General features: G+C 44.5%; 1 protein-coding gene across 2 annotated transcripts in view; it reads left to right on the top strand.

Annotated features, from left to right (window-relative positions):
- Window positions 1–19,999, top strand: part of EGFR (epidermal growth factor receptor) — a 46,978-nt gene extending 26,979 nt beyond the window's left edge. For both annotated transcript variants that reach the window (XM_054384903.1, XM_054384902.1), the window contains 10 exons: window positions 1,140–1,238; window positions 6,004–6,189; window positions 10,425–10,580; window positions 11,946–12,021; window positions 13,230–13,376; window positions 17,085–17,182; window positions 17,845–18,012; window positions 18,111–18,158; window positions 18,262–18,367; window positions 19,623–19,999. In XM_054384903.1, the coding sequence (XP_054240878.1) occupies window positions 1,140–1,238; window positions 6,004–6,189; window positions 10,425–10,580; window positions 11,946–12,021; window positions 13,230–13,376; window positions 17,085–17,182; window positions 17,845–18,012; window positions 18,111–18,158; window positions 18,262–18,367; window positions 19,623–19,999 (1,461 nt within the window). The remainder of the gene's footprint in view (window positions 1–1,139; window positions 1,239–6,003; window positions 6,190–10,424; window positions 10,581–11,945; window positions 12,022–13,229; window positions 13,377–17,084; window positions 17,183–17,844; window positions 18,013–18,110; window positions 18,159–18,261; window positions 18,368–19,622) is intronic.
- The last annotated feature ends 3,522 nt before the right edge of the window (window positions 20,000–23,521 follow it).

The raw sequence follows: 23,521 nt of genomic DNA, 5'->3' as shown, positions 1-23,521 counted from the left end.
TGTCTGCACACCTTCAGCTATGTAGGTTCACAAGGTTTTTTATTCTCTTGGTGTTTGTTTATCCTCTCCATTTCTCTTTCACCAAGTTCCCCTTTTCTGTGTTCCTCCTTTTACTCAGGACATGTGTTTCAGGCTTTGCCAGCAGTGGTGAAATCCAAACTATAGCTTCACAAAGTGCTATATTCTGAAGCAGGCTTCTAGCTGTGGTTAGGAGCTTCTGGGGCACAAATCCCATTGACACTGAAAATGTGCCCCTGCATCACTGGATACTCAGCTGGGTGTGCTGGCAGTGCCACACCATTCACCTGCTGCCTAAATGGCCTTCTGCACTGCAGATGTTGAGCACTGAACCAGCTGGGCATAAACCTACCAGCTGCTGCATGTGGTTGGGACTGGATTGCTTGTACAGTACTGATGCCATCCTCTTCTCATGGGAAAATAGCAATCCTGTTCATCCCATGATTTGTAAATGGGATGTGATGAAGGTTTGCACTTGCAGCTGCTGCGATGCACTAATTAATTAGATTTCCACCTGCAAGCATTCACAGAATTACAGAATGGTAGACATTGGAAGAGACCTTTGAAGATGTCTGGTCCAGCCCCCCTGCCACAGCAGGATGACCTAGAGTAAATCACATAGGAACATATCCAGTTTTGAATGCTTCCACTACCTCTCTGGGCAGCCTGATCCAGTGCTCTGCCACCCTCAAACTGAAGAATGTTTTACTTATGTTTCCATGGAACCTCCTGTGCCCTAGTTTGTGTCCATTGCCCCTTGTCCTGTCACTTGACACATCTGAGAAGAGTCTGTCTCCATTCTCCTGAGAGTTGCCCTTTAGGTACTGATCATCATTAATGAGATCAGAGTTGCTCTTTTTGCATCAGCTGGGCTATCTAAACAGCAATGGTAATGAACCCAAAGCATTGTAGAGGTGACAAAGAGAAATACCATTCACTCCATGAACAGGATTTTGATAGCACCCACAAGACATGGGCTTTTTCCTATTTTTGTTGACTGTTATGTCTTCCCTTTGAGCAGTATATGTAAGTCTACTCAGAAGATACAAAATGTATATGGAATTGTGAGAATTAATCTGTTGGATATGAGACTGAGTAACTCTTTGTACTTCTTTTGGTAGGGACTTTGGATCCCAGAAGGGGAGAAGGTCAAAATCCCTGTTGCTATTAAAGAATTGAGAGAGGCTACATCACCAAAAGCCAACAAGGAAATACTTGATGTAAGTTTTCATGGTTTTTTGACAAGTTGTCTGTGGATTTTCTTCTGTAACAACTAAAGGCGTTTCAGGATTTTGGGTGGGAAGCAGTTTTGTACCCCAAACTGAATTCTCTGTGGTCATCTCTGTGACCAGCAGGAAAAGGGAGGTGATTCTCCCCTTCTACTCTGCTCTCATGAAACTCCAACCTGCAGTATTGTGTCCAGCTCTGAAGCCCACTGCTCAAGAAAGAGTTTGAACATCTGGAATTGGGTCCAGAGGAGGCCACAAAGATGGCTGGAGCACGTCCCTTATGAGGATAGGTTGAGAGAGTTGGGGCTGTTCAACCTGGAGAAGAGAAGGCTCTGGGGAGACCTTGGACCAGCCTTCCATTGCCTGAATAAGGGAGCTTACAAGAAAGATGGGAAGAGACAAGGGTTGATATGATGGCATGAGAGGGAATGGATTGAAGCTTGAGAAGGGTAGATTTAGACTGGCTATTAGGAAGAAATTTGCCTAGGGTGGTTGTGGATGCCCCCTCCTTGGATGGGTTCAAGGCCAGGTTGGATGAGGCCCTGAGCAACCTGGTCTAGTGGAAGGTGTCCCTGCTCATGGCAGGGGGGTTTGAACTAGATGATCTTGAAGGTCTCTTCCAACCCAAACCATTCTATGATTCTATGATCTAGAAGTACTGGACTTTGCAGCTCAATCTGTTAAGTGTGTCTGTTAACTGTTATTCTTGTGGGTTAGCACCTAAGGAGAGGTCAGGAGCATACATGTACAGTTAATTCTCTTTACTCCAATGTTTCAGACCTTAAACTGTGCCATTCATTACCATTGTGGCAGCACAAAACCAGTAACAGTAGTTGTAATGATATTTGAATCCTGACACTGCAGATTGTCATAATCTAGTTGCTTGGTTGCAGAGGATTAAAATCACTATAAATCCAAAAGCAAAGAAAAAAATATCCCAGCTCTCTGATTTCTCTGCCATGAAGCAAGAAATTATCATGCTGGGAATTTTATTTCGTTACTTGGATATAGCTCATCACTTCAGAAAACATGGCAAAAGGCTATGGGAGTTTAGAATCATAGGATCATTTTGGTTGGAAAAGACCTTTGAGATCACTGAGTCCAAACATTCTCTAACTTCACCAAGTCTAGTGCTGAACCATATCCCTCAGCACCACATCTCTGCCTCTTTGAAACACCTCCTGGGATGAGGATTCAATCACCTCAGTGGAGAGCCTATTCCAGTGTTTGAGAGCCCTTTCAGTGAAGATATTTCTTCTAACATCCAACCTAAGCCTCCCCTGATGCAATTGGAGGCTATTTCCTCTTGTCCTAAATACTCATTCCAATTTTAGTTTAGTTAGACTCCAGCCCCGGGTCCCAAACCCATGTGGCCCAGGTCCCTATGCTCTTTGCCTACAGGTCCCTCCCTTTGCTGTCATTCCCTGCAGTGAGGAGCTGGCAAAGATGCTGTTCAGATGCCTGGCCCTCATTTCCCTCTTCAGAGCAATAAAGGAGCATAATGCAGTCTTTGCAAAGAAGGCTTTCTTCAAGGCAGGGTTGGATGGGACCTTGAGCAGCCTGTTCTTGTAGGTTGGCAGGGGTTTGGAACAAGATGATCTTTAAGGTCCATTCCAACCCCAACCATTCTGTGATTGTGTGATTTGGACTTAACTGCATTAAATTCCTGCATACTGAAGGCAAGGTTAATGCATTAGCTCACAGTACTGCATCCTGCCTTCAGCAGATCAAGATAGTCACAGGACTTAAGCAGTAGACACAAGGGACTGCACAATCTTCAGTGATACCAAACCACTTTCTGAGGTTTCTGCAGCATATCCTCACCTTATGATTTTGTTTCCTCTGAATTAAGATGCTTCACAAAAAGCTCTTGCCTTTTTTTATCAGCCCTGTTCATTTTTTTAGATGATTTGATTGAATTTATTCGTTCCAGTGAAAATACAAAACCAATGAAAGAAGTCAGACTGATGACTCCAAAAAGGTTCTCTCAAAACAGATTTTTTTTTCTTTTTTTGCTACAAACCCAGCTTTTCAAGGTCACTGGAACCTCAGAGATAATGATGTCCAATTAGAGATGATTTGTCTTAGAGAAACACACTGGGTGTAGAGCGAGCACAGCAGCTTTAGGGCGTCCAAGCCAGGCAAGCTCTCGTCGGCTTTATTAGGGTAGGGCTAATTCAGAAGGCTGTTGTTGAATACCACACATACTTGGAGCAGGTCAGAGCGTACCACAGACGTTTCCAAGATAAACAGTTGAAACAAAGGCCCACTTTAATGTCTTGGGCTACTTAGAGGACCCCACAACTGCACAATAGCTCCCTTCTGCTCCCTGAAAGGAGGTGGTGGCCTGTTTCACTTTGCAGTATCAAATGGAAGAGGCAGTGTCAAGGCTTGGCCGCTCTCCGAAAGCTGTGTGGCCCCTACGCCCACCCCACTCTTTCAGCAGCCCAGTTCTCAGCCTCCAAGTCAGCCCCATGCAGGCTGTGCAGCAGGTGGGCAGTGAGAACAGCTCCAGCTCTCCTGCCTTGAACACAGGAGGTTTCTCTTGAACTTAAGGAAGAATTGCTTTGTTGTGAGGGTGTCAGAGCACTGGAACAGGCGGCCCAGAGTGCTTGTGGAGTCTCCTCCTCTGGAGGCTTTCAAAAGCTGCCTGGAAACTATCCTGGACAATCTGCTCTGGGTGACCCTGTGGTAGCAGGGGGATTGGACTGGACAATCTCCAGACATCCCTTCCATTCTCTACCATTCCTTGAAACTGTGAATACAAGGTGGATCCAAATCCCAACAGGAAGCAAGGCAAGGAACAGGCACTCTTCATCAGTATGACAGCTCGCCTGAAAGCCTAGGGAGATACAGCACAGTTCAGACTCTGCTTACATCTGAGCACCAAACACTGGATTCACAAGGCTCTCTGTGCCACAGATACCTACGTAATTGAACAGCACATTGTATTCTTGTTTTAGCTTGGGCTAGCCTACAGAATCAGTGTTAGCCTTGACAGAGGGTTGTTTTTCAATGCCCTGCTCACGTCCTGCAGTTGGCTGAGGACCCCTTACCCAGTTCTGCCAGAAATTGTCTTTAACCTGGCTGCCTGCAGACTATTTTAGTGCCAGAGGCTTCAAAACAAGGATACCAAGGAGTAGAAAGCTGCATTACATCATGTTTTGCTTCGGCTGGCATGTCAAACAATCCCAAGGCCAAAAAGGATTGCTTAAGTGTTGGAGTTGCTTATTTCTTGAACGTCCTGTTTTAATAACAGTGTAATAATAGTTCTTACCAGCTTCAGAGCTATGTGGCATCTATGGAAAACTGGTTAGATGATGAGTGAAGTGCTATGGTATTTCATTTCTTAAACTCTTAGAAAGTGCAGGTTTGCTCCTTTCTCTGCCACAGGCGTGGCCTGACTATTATTTTAAACTTTGGGGGTGCTGCTAGCCTAATGTTGAATTGCCAAGGGATGATGAGTTGGTGTCACTGCAGATGCTGAGTTGAGATGCTGACCTAAATGCTCACTGCATGGGAAGATTACCGTTGATTTCCCATTGTGTTGGTTTTAAATGTCTTTAAATTTGTCCAGAAGAAAATCAGACACAAAGTTAATTTAAAAAAAACACAACTTCAGTTCCAATTTTTTCCCTCCTATTGGAATCCATTCTTTGAGCTTGCACTTGACAGTGGATATCAGTATAAATACAGATCTCAGATGTAAATCTGTAAGAAGATTTTGAATAAATAAATTAAAAAAAAAAAACAAACAACCAAACAAAAAACCCCAAACCCACGAAGTCTGGGGTTTCTACCCTATGGCCATGTTAAAGGATTCAGTGTGTCTGGTCCATGCTTCCTCAGCCTCTGAAGGGGCCTCTCCCTTGCTACAGAAGAGCAAAGGAAAAGGAGGAGGTACCTTGGGTAGCTTAGATAGGTACCTAAATCCACAAAGGGTGAACTCAGGCTTGAAAGAAGAATTTTTTGAATCTTTATGAAACTCAAATCCCAAAATTCCAGCTGACAAAAAGGTTTATTATGCTTCGGCTCCCACGTTACAAGTACCTTCCTGGTATCATTTGCATTGCTATGGGTCTAAATCAGCTTTTCCAATTTGAGACAGTAATTTTTAGCAGTGTCACTTAAAGTAAGACATGTATTGAAACTTCCAAAGAGGTGAACTATTAGCCTGTTTGATTTGATGTGGGCTGAAGAACAACATGGTCAAAGAAGCCTTGTTTCTTAAAAATTCAAACTGACAGTCCTATCCTAGATGACAGTTTTGACTTTCTGGGTTGGTACTAACCCTAACAGAGGATCAGAGGTCTCAAAAGTACCAATTTCTAGTCAGTTTTAGTGAAAAGATTTGTGGAGGATGAAAAGCCAGATGACACATGTTCTCAAGATGTGTTGCCCTTGCAATTAGGTGTTAAAAATGATGAAATCCCAACAGCTTCCAGTCAATGTTCAATTCATCAATTTGTCCTAGGTCCTTCAGTTTTGTCCCCAGGATTTTTTGTCCCATGCTTCCTTGGTGTACCAGTAGTAGGAGACTCATTCTTCTGCAGCATCTCAGTGATGCTTCAGTGTCTGAAATCTGCACCTTCCACCAAGAGGAAAAAGCTTGATCCACAAAGTAGGAAACACAAATATTTTGTACAGGCATGTGTTATTTTAGCAACCTCTCAAATGACTAACTTATTTCTACTGTCTGCAAGCATTTCTGTCTTGCCAAAAAGCGTGTTTGATATGGCTTTTATTCCTTTCTTAGGAAGCTTACGTGATGGCCAGTGTTGACAATCCCCACGTGTGCCGCTTGCTGGGGATCTGCCTCACTTCTACTGTCCAGCTCATCACACAGCTGATGCCTTACGGCTGCCTCCTCGATTACATCCGAGAGCACAAGGACAACATCGGCTCCCAGTACCTTCTCAACTGGTGTGTGCAGATTGCAAAGGTCAGTGCACCAGCCAGCTTCCAGCTCGAGTACAACTCAGACTCCACCAGGGAGATCAGACACCAAACAATCTATTTATTTACTTCCCAGTCTCTGCAAACCTTTCTGTGTCACCACATGGTTCCTAGATACCTTATACAGGACAGTGTCACTGTGTCTCAAACAAGTTACCGCTGTCAAGCTGATGAGCAAACTTTAACTGTTCTTAAGAATGTTTCTAGGCAGTGTAATGTTAGCACCAAGACGTTTGGGTCCAAACCAAACACCCAGTCATGAAAGGATAACATGATGCAACAAAGCAGTGGCAGGGAGGTAGTAAAATTCTCAAGGAATGACAAATGGTAAGGGCTGGAAGGAAACCCTGGAGATCATCTAGCCCAAGCCCCCTTCTAAAGCAGGGTCACACAGAGCAGGTTGTCCATGATCATGTCCAGGAAAATTTTGAATGTCTCCAGAGAAGGAGACTCCACAGCTTCTCTGGGCAGCCTGGTGCTCTGTCACCCTCACAGCAAAGTTTTTTTCTTATGTTCCAACCATGTTCAGCAATTCCTGTACCAACCTGCTGCTTCCATCAGAGGATTTCTTTGGGCAACCAGTGATGTTGAATACATCTTATGTTGAGTACTTCTTATGTGTTTCTGAGAATTGCAGGATGAAATCTCTGAATTCCTGGGGATGAAAATTGATGATAAATCTGGAAGAGACTGAGTGGAGACCTTCTCACTTTCTACAATGACCTGAAAGAAGGTTGTAGTAGAGTGGGGAGTCAGTCTCTTCTCTCAAGTAACTAGTGATAGGATGAGAGGAAATGGCCTCAAACTGCACCAGGGGATGTTTAGACTGGGATGTTGGGAAAATTTCTTTACTGAAAGAATGGTCAGGCTTTGGCACAGGAGTCCCAGTGAAACGGTGGTGGTGGTAAAAAAGCGTGTGGACATGGCACTTCAGGGCATGACTTAATGGCCATGGTGGTGTTGGGTTGATGCTTGGACTTGATGATCTTAAGGATCTTCTGCAGCCAAAAAGACTGTGTGATTCTGTGAATAAATGAGCAGCTTCCTTCTAGCACAGGCTGGTGTGCCCAGAAGACATTTGAGCACCCCAGGGCTGTCCTGTAATTTACAGACACTGGGTTGGTGCCTGTCATTTCATTGGAATGGCCACAGTGCCAAAGAAGAGGCACCTTAGCACACCTGGTACTGTTCGCCAAGGAGAAGAGCAGCAAATGAGGCTGAAGCACAGCCTCTAGAATTAGCAGCAGCGTGCTGGGTTTAGAATGTGGATTGCCATTTGCGAGCATGGAAGAATGGAGCAAAACTAGCCATGAAAGAGCTGCAGTTTGTTGGAGATTCATCATGTGAGACAGCAATATCCCCAAAACATGGCTGCTTTAATGCTGCTTATTTGGGGAACGCCAGTCTGCCAGCTAACCACACACTTACAGCCTTACTGGTCCCTGGAGACCTTGTACACATCCCAGGCTTGCCTGGCTGTGGTTTGCTCGCAGGAAACATGCTGAAGACTTCAGAAATGTATCCACCAAAAGTATACAGAGCATGTTTTTCATCTCAGTGTGTGTACTTCTTTCCAGCAGGCTCCATAGCAAGTGGATTTTAATTTATGTGTCCACCCGGGATGCAAGTTGCCTTTTTCTGGCTCCTTTGTTCTCATTTAAAAATCAATTACTGCTCTGTCCTGGTTGCAGTCTCTTTGGACAATGAGGTGGAGGCAACATTTCCCTCCTCCTCCTCCTCCTTGTTAATTCGTAAGGTGGCAAAATCAGTCCCCAAATAGATCCTTGGGGCATCGCTTGCCCAAGAGGTTGCCATTCACAATTGTTAGCTTCTGTTTGATTTTTTTCATGTCAGTTTGACACTTGCCCATAGCAACATCTACCCTCTCCAGCGATGCCTGACCTTCAGCATAGTCCTTTGTGCTGCTCCTCACTGAAGTTCTCCTCAGAGCACTCATAAATCATGTGTACAGCTTTTTCCCACCAATGTACTTGGTGTTGCTACTCTGATAAAATCATGCCAGATTTTTGGACATTCTCTCACTCTTGAAAAAAAAAAAGTACTTTTGGAGGGGGGAAAATGTGGAAACAGATATATTTATGTCTGGTAACTAACCAGCAGGAGTCAAGTTCCCTGGGAAGCTTACTTTTGTTTCTGTTTTCACAGCTTTGAAATGAGTTTTCTTTGCATCTTTTACAAACATGATCTTTCACCGAGGTATGGAGTCCTCTCCTTCAGACGGAGCGTAGACACTCCATGGGAAGTAACTCTGAACACATTGGTCTCACGCTTCAAGATGAAAAATGTCTTGAACCCCTGGCCTGTACACAATCAAAGATCTGAGCTTTCTAGACAAGCAGTTCAACATCTTTGGTGTGCAGTTATGCACGTGGCACAAGTCTTTTAGCCATCAATATCTTAAATAGCTTGGTGTGAAACCCATACTCCTGCTTTCAGCAGCTTTGCGTCTTAAGTCTTTGAAGCAAGGCATGTTTAGCAGGACATTTTAATGTCCTAGCAGGGCTAGATGACATGATTATTATTTTCTTTAAGATGTTCTGTTTTCTGTCGGCAGCTCGAGGTTTTTTGTTTCCAGAGCTCTGCTCACTAAAGATCTCTTTGTGTAATTAAATCCACGCTTGCAGTGGCATCGCGCCAGTCTGTTCGGGTGGTTTGTTTTGGCAACATTAGCAGCGCTTGGGTGAAGTTCTGCTGAGGGCCTTGGGTGGAAGATTCGATGGTGGTCCAGGTTAACAGCGAGCTTAGGGAAGGGGGTGGAGGCTGGAAAGGAATTATTCCCTCCAGTGCTCTGTCATCACATCAACCTGACTGTTTTGGCATTAACTTTGTACGTTCAAAGTGCTTTTTTTATTAATTCTCGCTTCATTAAAAATAGCAGTGCAGAAGCCACCGCCGGCAGAACCCTGCAGCCTGGGAATAATTGTGGTTTGGAGAAAATATCTTGCAGGAAACTTAGAAATCATGAACTCTTTTTCATTCTATGCACCAAGAGACTGGTGTTGAGGGAAAGGGGAATGTTCTCTGTGGTCAGAAACACAGCTGTTAGATTCGTGCTTTAGAAATCAAACCAGCACAATTAGTTCTATTCTTCCTTGAGAGGCAGTTGTACCAAAAAAGCACGTATGCCATGGGGAACCCAGTCTAACCATGGGAGGCAGGGAAACTGGATGCACTTGCCTTTTCAAAGAGGAGTTAGAGTGGAAAAGAGATGCAACTCTGAGCTCAGCCATAAAATGCTTTTTTTTATGTTGGGTTTTTTTCACCTTTGCAGTGGGGTGCCTTGATGTTAGCAGGCAGAAGGCAGAGCACACTGTAGTAAAGCACAGTATTGGCAACTTTGAATGACTAATGTCTAAGTACTGTCTGTAGAGTTGGCCTGTGTGCATGTGGAAGGTGTTAGTTAAACTCAGTACTGTGGTCTCATGAAGTCATTGGGGTTGCCAAGTAGTCAACATTGCTTGACAGCTTTTCTTTGAGAATGTGTTTATATGACCCTCAGTGATGAGAGAGGATCTAAATGGAAGGAAAGGGCAATTGGAAAGAACATGGTTGAATGTGATGGCAAGGGATTCTCAAACATCTTCCAGACACGGGAATGTCTTAGTTCTTTGGCTTAACTGCAAGATGGCTTAAGACCAAGGCAGTGTACCATATAAAAATCATTTTCATGTCAAAGTATCCTCATGAAAGCCTCCTCTCTCCCTTACTCAGGTTTTCCAACCTCCACCTCTGGCAAATATAAATCTTTTTCTCTGGTGTGTTTTGCAAGTTAACCTGGATAATCTGGTTGGGTTTTCGCAGGCACTCAGTCCAGATTATGGTGTCATTTTTGTTCTTTGTTCTCTGCTGAGTTTGCCCCTATATTTGAAAGTCCCATCCTGACCTTCTATTTCTTGAACTAAATCCCAATGGAACCACATCCCCTGCTACAAGCACCTGCTATTTTTTCTTCCTCACTCCACTGGTGCATCACCCCACAGATTTAGAGGGTTAGTTCTGTGTGTAACGGCACAAGTGCACATCCTCAGCCTGCAGTAAGCATCTCATAAATCAAAACAGCCAACCTTCTTCTGAAGGTGGGATAGGTTACTATGTGTTTATGCTGGTGTGTGTTACCACAGGGCAGCTGAACTTAGGTAACTCCTTTGCACATCTAAACATAAAGCGTGCGATGCCTACTAACGGTCTGTCACCTTGCAGGGAATGAACTATTTGGAGGAGCGTCGTCTGGTGCACCGTGACCTTGCTGCCAGAAACGTCCTTGTCAAGACTCCTCAGCATGTGAAAATCACCGACTTTGGGTTGGCAAAGCTGCTCAGTGCTGACGAGAAGGAGTACCACGCCGAGGGAGGCAAGGTAAAGCGCATCAGAGAATGCACCGCTGCACCTTTGGCAGTGTTGCGCTTCGGCACAAGCCTTAAACATGACGGGTGAGAAGATGGGGGAGGTGAGGGGTTCAAAGCTGTCCTGCCCTTGCTGGGAGAGAATCCCAGGCCAGCCATGGACTGCAGGTTATCAGCAGCTCTGAGTCAGCCAGCACAACTGACTGGAGTTGGTTCCAGATGTATCCCAGACCATCAGTATAAAGAGGGAACTTCAGTAAGGACAGGAGAGCCTTCTGCTGGAGCCTCCAGCTTGAGCACCATGGGCTTGTTCTCACCTTGCTCTTCCTTCTCCTGCTCTTATTCTTCCTTCTCCTGCTCTTGAGCACTGCTTTCCTATATGGTATGACTGCTGTAGCTTTGCTGGGATTAGCATAACTTTATATACTTTATACTGATGTTGGTACCAGTTTGCTCTTTCATCAAATCCATTTTCATTTCAACCTGTGAGTCTCCTTTTCCCAATTCGCCCTCTCTGCTGGGGAGGGGCCACTGGGTGATAGAGCAACTGCTGTAGTTCAGTCTCAGATGTGGGCTAAACGTAGACAGAAGCACTCAGCTGCTGTCTCAGCACGCTGCCTTTGAAGCCTGTGGGAGTCCTCTGAAATCAGCTGAAGCAGCATTAGGCCAGTGGGAGAGAAGGTAGTAGAGCAGCAAAGGCTTTTGAAATTCCCACCCAGAATGTCTGGGAAAAAAAGCAAGATTATTAAAAAAACATTAAAAAGGGAAAAATAAAGGCATGGCTGAATTCATCAGTGAGTCAACACCAATAACATTGTGCAGATTACGAAGAGAAAAGAGAAAGGGAATGCTGTATGTTTCTAGCAGAAGAAAGACCTGTCAGACTTGGTTCAGCATGCCTTCATGTAGTACTACGTGCTGATACATGGAATGCATCCTGCTGAGAAATTAAAGAGAAGCTACTTGCAAATATTGCAGAGACCCTAAATGGAAACCATATGAGCACGGACCAGTCTTTTTCATACAGCCTGAGATTGGATTTGTGTCCTATAAAATGAGGAGAAAGTTTTAAAAAGTAGTCATCTGACTGCTAAAAACTATTGTTAAACTAATTTATAGTATCTTTCTGATATGCCTAATATTTCACTAGTTTCCTGGTTCAACATCAGAAATTAAAATAATCATAATGAAGGTCTTAAAAGTTGCCTGCTTTGACACTCAGATAATTGTCTATCTGGCAGCTCAGATAGTTGTCATGGTTTCTGACTGGCTTTTTCCCTTTTGCAACCAAACTATTGGTTTCAACTCCTCCTGGTGGTAAACAGCACTGATGAAATTTGAGTCAGCCTCTTAAGGCTTTACTTGTGAATTTTCCTAGGTTCCCATTAAGTGGATGGCCTTGGAGTCGATTCTGCATCGGATTTACACTCATCAAAGTGACGTCTGGAGTTATGGCAAGTCTAAATCCAGTTGTTATTGTTGCAAATGGGTTGGAAAATTGTGGGATTTTGACTCTACATAGACCTTTTTTTTCTCCCTATTATGAGAAAGCGGAGGGATGAAACAAACAGTGGGACAAATCACCAATTCAACAGAGTAAAATTCCCATGAAATTGCAGGCTAGCAAAGCATAAGATGTTCTGCAGAATATGCTTTCAGATTATGAGCTCTCTCTTAATGGGGCTGCATGTAGGAGAGTCTGCTCCACTTGCTGAAGTTCTGCTGATGCTTTTCTTCAGCAGCTTCACATGAGGTATAACTGGCCTGGCAATAAAGCCACATAACTAGAGGGAGGACTTAAAACCATCAGCTGTGCTGCTGGTCAGTGTCAATCTGCGTAACTCTGCTGTGGCCTAAAATATCTGTGCCATCCTGCTATTGAGAGGCCAATGCTAAAGGTGAAGCCAAGTGATATAACCTCATAATTTATTTTATATTTGGTATAATTCATAAGCCAGCTTGAAAGAAAGAGGAGCAGAAAGGAAACTTTTCAAATCAATTTATTCCAAAATTTCCACTCCATGAGGTCTTGCATTCCTGGAAAATATTTAAGGCAGATGGTCAGATCCTGTGTCCTTTTAGAAAAAGTATAACCTCTGGTCCTCTTAATCCATTTATGTATCTTGGCATCCAAAATCTTGTTTTGTATCCTAAGCTACCAAACAATCACAACAGCTACATCACAAGAGGACGTGGTACATCAGCAAACAACAGTGAGGCAGCTGGGTTACACATCTGTCAAAAGCTGCTCTTGCTTGTCTCCAAAGAGATTGTTTTGAAACAAATGCAACTTCCATTTTTAAAGCCACTTGCTGGGTTGGAGTCAGGAAGTGGTAGTCTGAATTTCCTTTCTGTGGGGCTGGGAAGCTTGTGGGATGTTCAATGCTGAGATACTGGATGAGATTAAAAAAACAAGCAAACAAACAACAACAAACACAAATACCTAAAAATACACCCAAAAAAAGGAAATCATGATGATTTCAACCTCTTTTGTTAGTCTGTCTCCCTTCAAAATCATGGCAGAAACTGCTTTTCCAGGGTGGGGTTCTGGCAATGCAGTGCATCCAAAAAGTTCTCTCCACTCACCACCTCTCTGCACCCAGGTCAAGCACTTTGGCTTCTAGCAAAGCCTCTCTGACAGTCTTCTCTTCCCACCCTGCAGGTGTGACAGTCTGGGAGCTGATGACATTTGGGTCCAAGCCATATGAGGGGATCCCTGCCAGTGAGATCTCCTCTGTCTTGGAGAAGGGTGAACGTTTGCCCCAGCCTCCCATCTGTACCATAGATGTGTACATGATCATGGTCAAATGTGAGTTCATCACCTGGGCTTGTGCCTGCTCACCTAAGCTGAATGACAATTGCTTTCATTATGTGACATTTGTATGTGGTGTGTTCATGGTGACTGCACAGAATGAGGGTTCTGTGGAAAAAGTGGTGACCTCAGAGCATGTGCCTACACCTTGACCTTTATCTAGGAGCACAGGGTATGGTTTCGGTTGTCGCTAATTCAGCCGGTTTGTGTTTTCTCATCATTCACACCACAGATGATAGTGCTGACTATTTTAAATCAATACTGTCAGGCAGTGTAAACTAGCATAACACCACCCACTTCACACGATATGCTGGTTTCCCAAATGGTCATAAATCATAGAATAGTAGGGGCTGGAAGGCACCACTGAAGATTCAATCCAGCCCTGCTGCCAAAGCAGGGTCACCTAGGGCAGGTCACACAGGAACGCATCCAGATAGGGCTTGAAAGTTTCTAGAGAAGGAGACTCCACAACCTCTCTGGGCAGCCTGTTCCTGTGCTCCAGTACCCTTACAGGAAAGAAGGTTTTCCTCATGTTGAGGTGGAACTTCCTGTGTTCCAGTTTGTATCCATTGCCCCTTGTCCTACCACAGGACACTGCTGAAAAGAGCCTGGCCCCTTCTTCTTGACACCTACCCCTCAGGTATTAGTAAGATCCCCTCTCAGTCTTCTGTGCTCCAGTCTAAACAGCCCCAGGTCTCCCAGCCTTTTCTCATCAGCCAGGTGTTCCAGTCCCCTAATCACCCTTACAGCCTCTGTTGGACACTCTGTAGTGTATCTCTGTCCCTCTTGATCCAGGGAGACTAGAACTGGACACAGTGCTGTCCACACCTTCTCCTCTACCCTACTTCTTAAGTACCATGCCTCCCACTGTGATCAGACACATGGGTTGTGCACTCCTTTTATTCAGAGTGTTGGAAGCACATGCACCACTGTAATGGCAGATGCATATGAAGATCCAGAGTTCCTTACCTGATTTCTTCCTCGGTTTTGGATGGCCCCTTTTTGGCACACAGCTGTTGCAGGAAAGTGGCACAAAAGCTGAGGGTCTCTGTAGCACTTCTCACCCTTCTGTAAGGCACATCAAAGGGTATCTGAACCCTAAGTCCCTTTTCCATCTGTATCAGCTGTCTGATTACTACCTGGCTCCCTGAACACCTCCAGGCTGCAACTTCCAAGTCCGTGCTTGCCACTGTGAGGATGCAGATAACAGCCCACTAGGTGGCATTTAAGACTTTGTCACTGGACCAAAATGTACCTGTTCCTGAAATAAGAGCCCCACTGCCATGAACACCCTGTAATGCAGCACTTTGGGGGAATCCTGCAGCACCCCCATGTTGCTTTGTTGGGACAGGCACCACACAGGGTGAGCCTGATCCTGTGTGCTCAGCAGAGTGAGCTCAGCAGAGTGAGCAGGAACCAGATTCAGATGTGTGCAGCTAGCCCAGGAGGTCTTCCATACCCAGAAGCAGCATCCTGGAAACTCCTTGGTGATGCTGAACCCTGCTGACACCTCAGCCCTGCCAGCATCTCTGCTTGCAGGGTCTTTGTCCCTGGGTCTTTGAAGACCCTGCCCTAGAGCATGTCCTCAGGGGCTGAGCCTTCACAGAGCTCAGCAGCAGCATCCATTTCCCTTCCTTAGGGACAGTGCAGATGTAGAAAGGAGGTAGATTTAGATAATGGTTGGACTCAATCTTAAAGGTTTTTTCCAACCAGAACAATTCTATGATTTTTCCAGGCACCTCATCAGGTACCTGTTGCTTTTAAATTCAGGATTCATAGACATCTGAGAGTATAAATTGAAAGTTATTACACAACTATTTGTTCTTTTTTTTTTTTTTTTTAATTTAAGAAGCAGCACCTCATCAGGTACCTGTTGCTTTTAAATTCAGGATTCATAGACATCTGAGAGTATAAATTGAAAGTTATTACACAACTATTTGTTCTTTTTTTTTTTTTTTAATTTAAGAAGCAGCATTTCATAGATTCATAAAATGGTTTGGATTGCAAGGGACCTTAAAGATCATCTAGTTCCAACCCCTTGCCATGGGCAGGGACACCTTCCAGTAGACTAGCCTCATCCAACCTGGCTTTAAAGACCTCCAGGGAGGGGGCATCCTCAGTCTCCCTGGGCAACCTATTCCAGTGTCTCACCACCCTCACTGTAGAGAATTTTTTCCTAATGTCAAGTCTAAATCTGCCTTCCTCAAGCTTCATTCTGTCCTCCTCAAGCTTCACATATGCAATACAGAGATAAATTCAGAAACAGTAGATGCAACTTCTGTAGCAGCAGCAAACTCCCAAATGCTCCACTCTGCCTAAAAGCAAGGATTTCATCTTGAATTAACAGGGGATCCTATTTCAAGCATGGTAAAAAGCCACTGGCAATGATGATTTTGCCTAATGCAGATTTCAAATGGAGTATCATCAGTTCATTTCTCCGTTGCTCTGGATAGGCTGCTTCTCATGAGTTCCTCCAGACTTACTAAACTTGACCTTAATTATTTTTTATTTTAAGTACTAGAGCCTCTACATCAACTCACCCATTCAACAGAAAGTGTGGGTTTCCTAAGAAATACCACATGTAAAACCATCACTATCTATACTTGAAATCACTTCTAGGGTTGATCCACACTGTGCTGTAGGAATTGTTTTTGTTATTCAAGTCCATTTAGTAATTAAATACAGCTTAGATAAGGTGAATCTTTAAAATGTCCCCAGCAAGGATGTTTTGAATTTTAGAAGATATCCTCACAGGGTTTCATGAGCAATGCAGTGACTGGAGAGTCAAATCATCATATGTCTGCAGGCACTCACTGAAGTTAGTTTGCTTCCCTTCCTTCAAGAGCTTTTTCAGAGTGGGCCAATTGGCACCAATCCAGGCTGGCCACCCATTTACTATCCTCAGGGCTGATGTATTATTGTCATAGAATCATTAAGGTTGAAAAAAACATTTAAGATAATCCAGTCCAATTGTCAACCCAACACCACCAAGCTCACTAAACCATGTCCCAAAGTGCCATGTCTATATGATTTTTAACACCTTCAGTGATGGTGACTCCACCACTTCCCTGGGCAGCCTGTTCCAATGCCTGGTCACTCTTTTCAGCCTCCTTTTAGGGAGTTGTAGAGAGAAAGAAGGTCTCCTCTTGGTGTCCTTTGCTCCAGACTGAACAACCCCAGTTCCCCGAGCTGCTCCTCACCAGACCTGTTCTCCAGACCCTTCACCAGCTTCGTTGTCCTTCTCTAGACATGCTCTAGGACTATAATGTCTTCTTGTGGTGAGGGGCCCAAAACTGAACGTAGTATTCAAGGTGCATCCTCACCAGTGCTGAGTACAGGGTCACAATCACTTCCCTTCTCCTGCTGGCCCCACTGTTCCTGATCTAGGCCAGAATGCTGTTGGCCTTCTTTGCCACTGAGGTGGGACCTGCTTGCCTATGTGGAGATAGGCCAGCAGGACTGGAGACAGTCTCAGTGTGCAGCTTTTCCAATATGGGGGTTTACTACTCTCTTCATTCTTCCCAGATCTGCCAAGATGTGCATTTAAAATGCTGACATTCACACTGGCGATTGGGTGAAGGAATGCTTTATGGCAGTCCCTTATGGGTAATTCCTTTCTTTGTCCCACACGTGGCACAGCTCTTTTTGCTGTCATGTTTTATTTTAACCTTTCTTTGTGCGTTGCTTTCCCTGTTGTCCCTCCAGGCTGGATGATCGATGCAGACAGCCGGCCCAAGTTCCGTGAACTGATAGCGGAGTTCTCCAAAATGGCTCGTGACCCGCCACGCTACCTCGTCATACAGGTACTAAACCCAGTGCCAGGAAGGTGTCTGTCCTTGGACATTCAGTATGAAGTCCAAAAATCATAGAAGCATAGAAGGGTTTGGGTTGGAAAGGACCTTATCAATCATTTAGTTCCAACCCCCCTGCCGTGGGCACTTTCCACTAGCCCAGCTTGCTCAAGACCTCATCCAGCCTGGCCTTGAACACCTCCACACCCACACATCCACAACCTTGCTGGGCAACCTGCTCCAGTGCCTCACTGGAACCTCTTACTGTAAAGAATTCCTTTTTAATATCTGGTCTGTATCTAGATGGTATAATGATTATGAATGCATATGAAAATAGATAATATGGATCATATAAGGCCAGATTTATCATTCCTTTCCAGACCTTAACATATTCAGCTAGAACCACTTAGGACTGGATTCGGTCTAGGATCAGTTACAGTCCAGACTGCAGTTCTGGGAGGAGAAGAGAGTTTGATCCTCCTGAAAATGCAGCCATGTAGCATGGACAGAGATTGCAGACCTAAATTCCCCTAAGGTCTAGATGAGTTTGGTTAAACACACAGATTAAGATTTTGCATCTTGGGCTCTCACTAAATTAGTCTCTCTCAGAGAAGGGGATCAGGAGGGCTGGAAGGGAATCTGGGAGCCCTCTGTCACACCAGCTTGTCTCCCAGGGAGATGATAGGATGCATCTGCCCAGCCCCACGGACTCCAAGTTTTACCGCACCCTGATGGAGGAGGAGGACATGGAAGATATCGTGGATGCCGATGAGTACCTCGTGCCGCACCAGGGCTTCTTCAACAGCCCTTCCACATCCCGCACTCCGCTCTTGAGTTCACTGGTATGAATTTTCTTTTTTACCTGTGAAAATGTACCAAGCAATTTTAAGAGTGAACTGCTTCTCATAATGTCTGTATTTTCTTTGTCTCTCTTAAAAAGAGTGCTACTAGCAACAACTCTGCTACCACCTGTATTGACAGGAATGGGGTAAGTGGGATAGCCTTTAAAAAAAGGAGTAAATTCCCCTATGTGCATCAGCTTCTACAAACCAGGCCTTTTTAATATTGAATTTTCTCTATTTCCAACCTAGCAGGGGCACCCTGTGAGGGAAGACAGCTTTGTCCAGAGGTATAGCTCAGACCCAACTGGTGCTTTCTTGGAGGACAGCATAGATGATGGCTTCCTGCCAGCCCCAGGTGAGTACCTCTCCCATGTTCCTATCCTTTCCTGTGTTCCCACCTTCCCCTATGTTCCTGTCCTCTCCCATGTTTCCATCCTCTGCCCAGGAAGATTGTGGATGCCCCCTCCCTGGTGGTCTTTAAAGCCAGGTTGGATGAGGCCCCGAGCAACCTGGTCTAATGGAAGGTGTCCCTGCCCACGGCAGGGGGGTTGGAACTGGATGATCTCTAAGGTTGCTTCCAACCCAAACCATTCTATGAATCTATGATCCTGTGGCCACTCATTCCCAAGCCATTTGGTTGTGTAGATGATTGTTGATTGTTTTCCTTCCTTTTCTGTGGAATGGGAGCAATCTAAATGCTTCCTACCTTTTTATTGCTCAGCAAACAGGAGTGGAAACGCATGCACATACCATTTTCCTAGACTTTATCTGACTGCTTCTGGCTGTTTCTCATTTCAGTTCCTTCACCAGCCAGGTTCCTCGTGTTTGCCATGTGTGCCATCTGGCTGGGGAGTTTGTGTGCGTGGTTCTATGTTTAAAGCTTTCTACTTGAGAAAATATCCTTTAAAACCAGAGTTTGACCCCTTAAACCATTTCAGCAATATAAACAGCTTCCTGGCAGTTCCACTGGTTTCAGATGTTGATACAGAGAAAGCTGCTCACTGTTTCACGTGGATTTTAACAGCGTAGGTGGTCAGAGAGCGAGCCGGCAGGCACTGAGGGAGCTGGGGCTGGGTTATGGAGTCATGGTGCTTTGTGCCCTTAAAGAATCTTAACCAACCCTTCCAAGAACTTACCACAGCTAAAGAGCATAAAAGACCCTGCAAGGGATGGCAATGAAGTGAAACATGGAGCCTCTGTTACTGCCAATCCTGTATTTGCTAGGCAATTTCCTCAGCACTAAATATTTTTCTAGGGAAACAGCTTCTGGCAGCTAGGCTCCCAGACTGCAATTTCAGAACAGTATCTGGGACATAGCCACCCACATGTCACTAAAATCAGGAGTAGCTATCTCGCTGTCTTGTGGTCCAAGCTGTCTTTCTGCTGCTTTGCAAACCCAGTTTCTGAAGGAGAACTTCAGGGCAGCACATTCCCTGCATTTGTCTCTCTTCCACTCTGGGAAGTTCAGCAAGGTGTTGTACACGAAGAGCAGGTGGCAGCAGGGCTAAAACTACACCTCAAGTGATGGAAATGGCTGCATTAGTTACATCTTCATTTTCATTCTCTCTTCATTTTTATTCCTTCTCATTTTTATTTTCTTTTTACTCCAGAGTACGTAAACCAGTTGGCACCCAAGAAAACTTCTGCCTCGGCAGTCCAGAATCCAATCTACAACAACTTCTCTCTGACAGCAAACTCAAAGGTCCCCACGGACTCCAGCTACCAGAATTCACACAGCACAGCTGTCGACAACCCTGAGTATCTCAACACCAACCAGTCTCCGCTGACCAAGACGGTCTTCGAGAGCTCCCCTTACTGGATCCAGGCGGGCAACCACCAAATCAATCTGGACAATCCTGACTACCAGCAGGACTTCCTGCCAAAGGAAACCAAACCGAACGGTCTCTTGAAAGTTCCGGCAGCAGAAAACCCTGAGTACTTAAGGGTAGCAGCACCAAAAAGTGAATACATTGAAGCTTCAGCATGACCATAGAGAAGTTGTTCTTGCAGGGAGTCAAGCCAGACTCAGTGAGCTCCCTGGCTTCTGCAAGAATGGACTCCTGCTCAGAGCGAGCGGCAACCTCAACGCATCAATGAGCACACCTTTCATTTTCAGCATGGGGGCTGAATCTGTGAGTCCTATCTGATGGTAGCTTGGGTCTTTCCCTGCCCGTTTCCACATAATAACTGAGGCCCATTGCCTGCATTTGGATGCACGTTGAGGTGAAGCAGGATCTTCTTAGAAAAAATATGGATGCATTCCTTTCTTTTCAAATGGTAGCATGGTAAAAAGCCACTCTGGGATGAACTTGAGAGCTGTACACATTGTACAGTCACATTCCTTTCTACAGTCTGTATTTTTATAAATGCTTCTGACAGAATGTTGGAGTCTTTTACAAGATCAGATGTTTGTACTGCTGGTCTGCTACGTGGTGCTCAGATCACCAGCAGAAAAAAAAAAGCTACTAAATAGTTTTCCAAAACTCTTGGAACAGAAACAGTAATTCCAAAACACCAATTTTGTACAAATTGGCTCCATACACTGCCTCTGGCACAGAGAGAAAAAGTGCATCTGGGGGATGTATGGAAGATTCTGCCCAGGAACTTATGGAGTGGATTTACTCCTTGCACAAGGAGCAGAATGGCACAGCACATCACCTACTGACCACTACTGCTAAAAACTGACAGGAGGAACTCACCTCAGAGTCACCTGCACATGGTTATAAAGTGCTCACCGGTCTGTTTGCTGACGGTCAAACGCAAGACATTTTCTTTTCTGATCCCTCATGCAGCTGTCAGGTTGTAAAAATGCTTTTCTTCTCCAGCAAAACTGCTAAAAGATGTTGCCATAACTGAAAAATGAAGTGTCAAATCACGTTTAACAGACTTCAATTAACTGTCAAGGAAATGCAAATGGTGGCAAATTGGAGCATTCACAAGACAGACTGGAAGAACTCTATTAAATTTGAGTAGGGCAAGAAACACAGGTAGCTCTAGCCAAGCAGTTTTATTTGAAACACAGGTTGCTCTAGCCAAGTAGTTTTATTTCTTGTCTTAAAGGAGCTTAGAGCAGAAATTTTCTCCCCTTAAACATTTGGCAGAGGAAAGGAATATATGGTGTGCTTTACCCATCTGAAGGTACCATGCTGAGGCAGAGGCTGGGATGGTTCCCTGGCCCTTCGGGATTACATATCCTGGCAATACAACAGGGGCAGGGAGAATGAATTAAGGAAAGGAAGAGCAATCTAAGGTGATGGAAAAATTTACCTTCTTTTTCTGAAACACAGGGCTGTCTACTGCTTCTTTAAAATACCCAACATTGTCTTCTTTTGTCAGTGTGGAATAGGCAGGCGAGGCCAGGCTAAGATTTTAGCTTGGTAGTCATGAAATCAATCACAGCAGCAAGAGCAGCCACTCTTTCCAGGGGCCTGTGACACAGAGCTTCAAATTTTTCCATCATTAACATTCCCTAAGAATGTAGGAGGAATAAGGTACCTAAAGTGCGGATTTAGTCAGTAATTTAGATGGACCCCACCAGCAGCTCAGCAGGGCTATTTTAATCAAACCAGTCAGTCAGAAAGCAAATACACATTTGGTGATTTTTGGTACAAAGACCCTTAACTAGCTGAACATTGGACTTGATGATCTTGGAGGTCTTTTCCAACCTTAATGATTCAATGAGCTTGCTTGAGGGTGGCACAAATAGTTGAGTTGCAGAGTCTGTGCAGTAAGGAAGAACCAAATTTATGCTGCCACTGTGTCTTGTATATGTTTCTGTTTAAGTAGTGCATCTGGAGCAGCAGATTCTCTGAACATTGTTTCTCCAGATTCACTGAGGAAAGAAGGGGAATAATGGTCATGTGAAATGACCCCTTTTAAAAGTGATACGGTGTAAAATGCATTCACAACTTAGGTGTCTGTAGTAACTCATCAGTTTAGGGTAAAACAGTATATTGGATCAAAATCCAAAGATTGTCCTGTTTGGTAGGCACATGTCACTGTGACCAAGGCACAAGCAGCATGGAGGTGCAACATTTGACTGGAATTATTACTGGCTTGTATTTAAAGCACTAACCAAAATGTAGTTCCCATGCCCAATTACTTGAAGGTTTCTCTCTGCATTCCTGAGAGCAGATTTGTTGCCTTGCTCTCACAAGCATGCAACATGTATGCACAGGCAGGGCTGCCTTTCTCCGCCCACAGCCCCAGGAGGAATGTACATAAAGCCAAAAAAAGATCTTAACAGAAATCACAGATAATTTTCAATTTGCTAACTCTGTTATGTCTCCAAGCAGAACACAAGAAAACCACACAGGGCATGTTCTCCTGCAGATCTTTCCAACACTATTGCACAAAAGGAATTTATTGATGTTTTGTTTGGTTGTGTTACCTGAAACCAGAAAGAACACCAAGAAGCAGCAGGATATATCACCAGCATCATGTAGCATGAAAATTATTTCATAGAGTTAATATGTTTGCCCTTTTAGAATCATAGAATCATTTTGTTTGGTAAAGACCTTTGGGATCATCAAGTTCAACCATCATCTAACTCTGCCAAGTCTGGTGCTAAACTATGTCCCTCAGCACCACATCTCTGTCTCTTTTCAATACCTCCAGGGACAGGCATTCAGTCACCTCCCTCAGGAGCCTGTTTCAGAGTTTGAGAACCCTTTCAGTCAAGCAGCTTCTTCTAACAACAAACCTAACCCTCCCCTGGTGCAACTTGAGGCCATTTCCTCTCATCCTATCACTTGTTACTAGGGAGAAGAGAATGTTTAAAACAGGATAGGAGGGATTCAGCAGCAGCTCATTGCTAGAAACAAGGACATTCATCTAAAAACGAGGCACTCTAAGTTGCTTTTTAGATGTGCTGGTTTTGATAAGAAACATAGGAAAGAGGATGTGGGAGAACAAACTCTTGATATAAATGTACAGATTCCAGATTGGTGGGGTCTATTGTAAAGTACTTCTGGTAAACAGGCACCCTGTAAGCCATGATTTGTAAATCAGCAGCTCAGTAATGACTCAAAAACCAGCAAAAAAACTCAGACTGGGCAGTGTGCTGTAGTCTGTGGGCTGTGCCTGCAGGGGCAGATACAGAGAGCAGAGGGAACCATACAGCAGGTACTACGTGGGGTGATGCTCATTGGACAACAGACATTAGCAATGTAGCAAATGATTTCCACTGAGATGACCAAAAAAAAATCAATCAATTGAGCAGCTGAAATTGTTTGGTTATCCCACTGCAGCTCGTTTAACAGCAAGGAGCCCCTCATAGATGGTAGCTGCTCATAAAGGTGAACATGGTTCAGCAGCAGGAAACAGCATCCAAAAATAACTTGCAAGCTCTGCTGTTGTCTCTCAGGAGGTGGTTTTTAAAATGCAGCTGAACAGGGAGACATAGCAGGCAGCAACCACATTGAAAAGCTAGCAGAGTCTTACTAATTGAGAAAATTAAAATTTCCCTTTTTACTGTGTTTCTCCTGGCAGGCAAAATGAAGCCACTCAC

This window comes from Indicator indicator, chromosome 11, assembly GCF_027791375.1.
Source record: "Indicator indicator isolate 239-I01 chromosome 11, UM_Iind_1.1, whole genome shotgun sequence".
In the NCBI taxonomy this organism is placed as follows: Eukaryota; Metazoa; Chordata; class Aves; order Piciformes; family Indicatoridae; genus Indicator; species Indicator indicator.
The sequence above is the reverse complement of the archived record's forward strand: the minus strand, read 5'-3'. Positions and strand labels throughout refer to the sequence as shown.